We start from the raw sequence: 4,726 nt of genomic DNA, 5'->3' as shown, positions 1-4,726 counted from the left end.
GTGTGGATTGTGACAGCGCTACAATAAAACATTACAAACATTTTTTTGATTCGTGATTTGTGATGCGAAAGTAAGGGATTAGCCGCAGATAAAAGTATTATGGCGATTTTTCCAACTGCCAGAACTGAATATTGCTACTTACATTTTTTTCACTTTGGAGTCAATCTTGGGAATATGGAGGATATCATACTTAGACTATACAGGGTGTCCCGTTAGCACATGATCAAAAGGGTACAGCGATATTTCTTCTTCTTCTTCTCCTTCTTCTTTATCTTTGGCACAGCTCCTTCAGGGCTATTTGCCAGCACATTCGTGGTACTGCGACTTTCTTCGGATCAAAAGAATCTGCATCATCAAAATATGAGTCTTACATAAGAACAAATTCACAGCGAGTTTCACCAAAATACATCGTACCATTCTTCCGATATTTCAAAACAGATAATTTTTTTGAAGAAATTTGACCATCAATAGCAGAGGAGCCAGACATTTTTTGTTAATAAAAGTTAGGTCAGATCGTCTCCATTTGATGCAAAGAATATCGCAGTATCCTTTTGATCTTGTGCTTACGGGACACCCTGTATATTGCCTTTAATCACCAATTTTTACACTCGACATAATGTCCAGAATAACGCCAAAACTATTAAATCTCTATTCTGGAATTATAATTGTTTAATAAAAAAATTGCATTTCGGAAAAACCACTCTCTGTTTTTCATGAACTGTTTACTACAATATATATTGTATTAACAATATTCACATATTATTAATAAATTGATTTTACGGCTTTAATTTAAAAAAATGCTTGTTCTTACACAAAAATACAATAAATCCGAAAATGTATTATGAAGCCATTAGTTAACTTCTTTATCTACGATTTGTCAAATATTTTTAATCGGAAAATTTTAATTTAGTGCGAAAACGCAAAATTAAAATCCACTTTTAACAGTCTATTTTGCGTCCGAACAAATTTCGGATCGCACTCCTAAAAGCTCTTAGTTCTTATCTTTCTTAGAAGTATATCTTATCTACTCATACACATAGGTACTCAGTAGACATACCTTAGACAAGGAAAGAGAGAGACTCTCTTTCCTTGTCTAAGAGACATACCTTTAAAAAATCAATACGCTGTCAAACACAGCTGATTGTTGTCTGGAGATTTGTGATTAAAGTGGAAAATTAAATAAAATTCTGTATTTAATTTTACGGTTTTTGTATTTGTTGACACTTAACTAGAATTGAATAATTCGCTTTGTATGTGATAGATTTACATCTGACAATGATACTGGTGCAATTTGTGGCTTAATTTCAGTTCCAGTAAAATTCAAATTGAGAAATGGACCTGGCAAAATCCCTATTTGAGGGCAGGAGCCACGATGGATATGTTGGCAAAGCTGATCATAATGTAAGGAAAGCTGTCCTTAAAAAGCCCCGATAGATGTTAATTGAAATTCCAGAAAAGAGAACTGGAATTGGCTATAGAACCAGACGATGCTGATGACTCCTACGTAGACCATTTTAATGGGCTCAATATGGAAGAAGTCGTAACGCCCACACCGGGAGGGCCCTTTTCGGCTTTAATCCCGAGTATGTGGCCCCAGGAAATCATGGCTAAGCAATCTAGGGAACAAGACGACCCCAATTCACAACCAGAATACAGGCACTTAGACCTGCAATGACTCCATTCTGGAAAAAATTATCATAAAGTAATTTCAGGTTTGATGAATTCGGATTTCGAGTCGAGGAAGAAGATGGTCCAGAGCAAAATTCAAACAAGCTTCTTGGCATTCCGCTTGTTGAAGATCCTCAACATAGGTAGGCTTTGCCAACACAGCAATAAGAAGTTGGGATCTGTATACAGGGTGCCCCGTAAGCACATGATCAAAAGGATCCTGCGATATTCTTTGCATCAAAATGAGACGATCTGACCTAACTTTTATTAACAGAAAATATATGGCACCTTTACTATTGATGGTAAGTTCTTCAAAAAATTATCTTGTTTGAACTCGGGAGAATGATACGATGTATTTTGGTGAAACTCGCTGTGAATGTGTTCTTATGTAAGACTCATATTTTGATCAACCAATCGAGTTATCCGTTTTGGACAAGTGGTGAATTCTTGAGGGTCGTGGTACAAAAACTACCAGAACTTTTTATTTGGTGGATGAAATCAACTCATTTTWTTTTRGYTGATGCACTAATCATTTATTCACAATTTTGTGSTCTYTGTAAAATCTTGAAACATTYATAGTTTTTGMGAAAAAAAWTATTTCTGTTTTCTTGCCACTTAACAATGTTAGATATTAACTGCAAATATCGTGATACGAGGCATAAAATAATTGYCAATCAATCTCACAAATTCGTTTCGARTGACCTTTTCTAATGMAGAAGTGACCGACATGSTCAAAGTATTARGGTTTTGCGAAGACACGCTTTACGCACACGTTTACGCGGCGCATATTTGCAGTTAATGTCTAGCATTGTTAAGTGGCAAGACAAAGAAAACATATTTTTTGCGCAAAAWCTRTGAATRCYACAAKATTTTACAAAGARCACAARATTGTRAAYAAATGWTYAGTGCATCAACCAAMAARAAAAWTRRKTTRATTYCATCYACMAAATAAAAAGTTCTGGTAGTYTTTRTAYYACGRCACTCAAGAATTCACCACTTGTYCAAAACGGMTGAACTCGATTTTTCCATCAAAATATGAGTCTGACTAAGAACAAATTCACGGYGAGTTTCACCAAAACACATCGTACCATTCTCCCGATATTTCAAAAACGATACATTTTTTGAAGAACTTTGAYCACCAATAGCAGAGGAGCCAAACATTTTTTGTTAATAAAAGTTASGTCRSATCGTCTTCTTTTGATTCAAAGAACATCGCAGTACCCTTTTGATCATGTGCTTACGGACACCCTGYATATTTAAAAAATGGCACATAAATCTCACTTTTTCATTCATCGCTCTTAATTGTTGTTATGTTAAATGTTGATCAGCTCTGCTTTTGTTCAGGTTACAATGGGTGGCACATTTAGAATTCGCTCACAATAAAGAAGTATCTGAACTAACATGGGATAAGGTGGAAGTAAGAATACCGAGAACTGACAAGCTGTTGCAAATGGTAAGCCATACATGTAGTAAACTGCATCGACAACATGCTTGGAAAAATCTTAGGTCAGATCGGGAATTCCCCATTCACTTCGCTCGCAAATGTGGATGCGAATGTCTGGCGCATTAGAGAAGAAGCAACATTCCGAATTGTGCTACAAGGAAATACTTAGGATGTCTAGCAACGACTCTCTAATGACTTCAAAGCAAATTGAAAAGGATTTGCTTCATATAATGCCAACAAACGCGTGTTACAGCAACGCCCACAGCACAGGAATACCGAGATTGAGGCGCATTTTGAGAGGTGTTGCGTGGTTGTATCCGGATATTGGGTATGATCTTAATGCGCGAAAACTAAAATATTAATAGTAATAAAAGACGTTGTTGCTGCTTTAAGCCTTGGCATGCATTTTTTTGCAAAATACATACCAAGGCTTGAAGCAGCAACAACGCTACATATAAAAACTGATGATGGTGGAAAAATACACCGAAACGTATTTTGATTAATGAATAGAGACAATAAATCACTGTATTGTATGATTTCTTGTTGGACTACCGACTAAATTATTGTCTTTGTTAATGATGATTAGCATTAATTTTTGGGATTATTTCAAACGTATTACAGATATTGCCAAGGTTTGGGCATTATAGCCGCTTCCCTGCTGCTTTTTATTGAAGAGGAAAATGCCTTTTGGATTATGGTAACAATAGTGGAAGATTTGCTTCCCGCCTCTTATTACAGCTCTACCTTGTTAGGTAAGAAATTGATTGAAAACCACCTTCCAATATGTCTCAGATTCGTCTGTATCAAGACTAATGTTTGTTGCTTTTTGTAGGAATCCAGGCAGACCAAAAAGTTTTGAGGAACTTAATATCAAATTACCTGCCAGATACCGATGAAGTTCTAAGGAATCACGATATTGAATTGTCGTTGATTACCATGCAGTGGTTCCTGACTTTATACGCTAATGTCGTCCATACGAAGATTTTGCTCAGAATATGGGATCTTTTCTTTTTTGAAGGATCTTTAGTTTTATTTCAAATTACCCTTGCCATGTTGAAAATCCAAGAGCCCCATCTTAAGACTTTGGAGAATTCCGCTCAGATTTTTAATGCTCTGTCTGATATACCTGGTGATATTGAGGATGTCGATAAACTACTGGAGGTTTGTATTGATACCTACTTGATTCTAATTTGAAATTGCATTTAAATGATTTTAACATGTGCAACTTCGTTCCTTCAAACCCAGAAACACATTTAAAACATGGATGAGTTGAGATTGGGTTTTTGATACATTCTTTTAGTAGTATAAATGTTTCCTATACCTGACCAAACATATTTTTTGAATATGGTTAATATATTTGATACCAAATCAAAATTTTGGTAGGTATCAACTCAGCTTACAAGCTCATTGAGTGAGGTGATGATTGAAACTTATCGAAGGAGACATTTGGCTTATTTGATGGCCGATCAGGGTGCATTAGTTGGAAACCCTGAAGCGGCTCCTAACTTACCAAAACAGCATTTAGTGCGGTAAGTACGAGCTTTGACTAGAACATTTTACTTATAAACAGTATTTGCTGTTTTTAAATGATTCGGCACGAAAAGTCGAAAAATT

At 35.7% G+C, this 4,726-nt stretch overlaps 1 protein-coding gene across 2 annotated transcripts in view; it reads left to right on the top strand.

Moving 5' to 3' along the window:
• The first annotated feature begins 1,094 nt into the window (after positions 1-1,094).
• The window catches only part of LOC109540999 (small G protein signaling modulator 3 homolog), an 11,723-nt gene continuing 8,091 nt past the window's right edge, over positions 1,095-4,726 (top strand). For both annotated transcript variants that reach the window (XM_019909625.2, XM_019909624.2), the window contains exons 1-8: positions 1,095-1,401; positions 1,454-1,656; positions 1,713-1,811; positions 3,013-3,121; positions 3,175-3,440; positions 3,734-3,864; positions 3,945-4,273; positions 4,496-4,641. In XM_019909625.2, coding sequence (XP_019765184.1) covers positions 1,333-1,401; positions 1,454-1,656; positions 1,713-1,811; positions 3,013-3,121; positions 3,175-3,440; positions 3,734-3,864; positions 3,945-4,273; positions 4,496-4,641 — 1,352 coding nt within the window. In that variant the 5' untranslated portion in view covers positions 1,095-1,332. The remainder of the gene's footprint in view (positions 1,402-1,453; positions 1,657-1,712; positions 1,812-3,012; positions 3,122-3,174; positions 3,441-3,733; positions 3,865-3,944; positions 4,274-4,495; positions 4,642-4,726) is intronic.

The sequence above is a fragment of the Dendroctonus ponderosae genome, unplaced genomic scaffold (assembly GCF_020466585.1).
Source record: "Dendroctonus ponderosae isolate FM_Combo_2020 unplaced genomic scaffold, Dpon_F_20191213v2 Dpon_F_20191213_1, whole genome shotgun sequence".
Lineage (NCBI taxonomy): Eukaryota > Metazoa > Arthropoda > Insecta > Coleoptera > Curculionidae > Dendroctonus > Dendroctonus ponderosae.
This window is presented reverse-complemented; position numbering and strand designations above follow the sequence as displayed.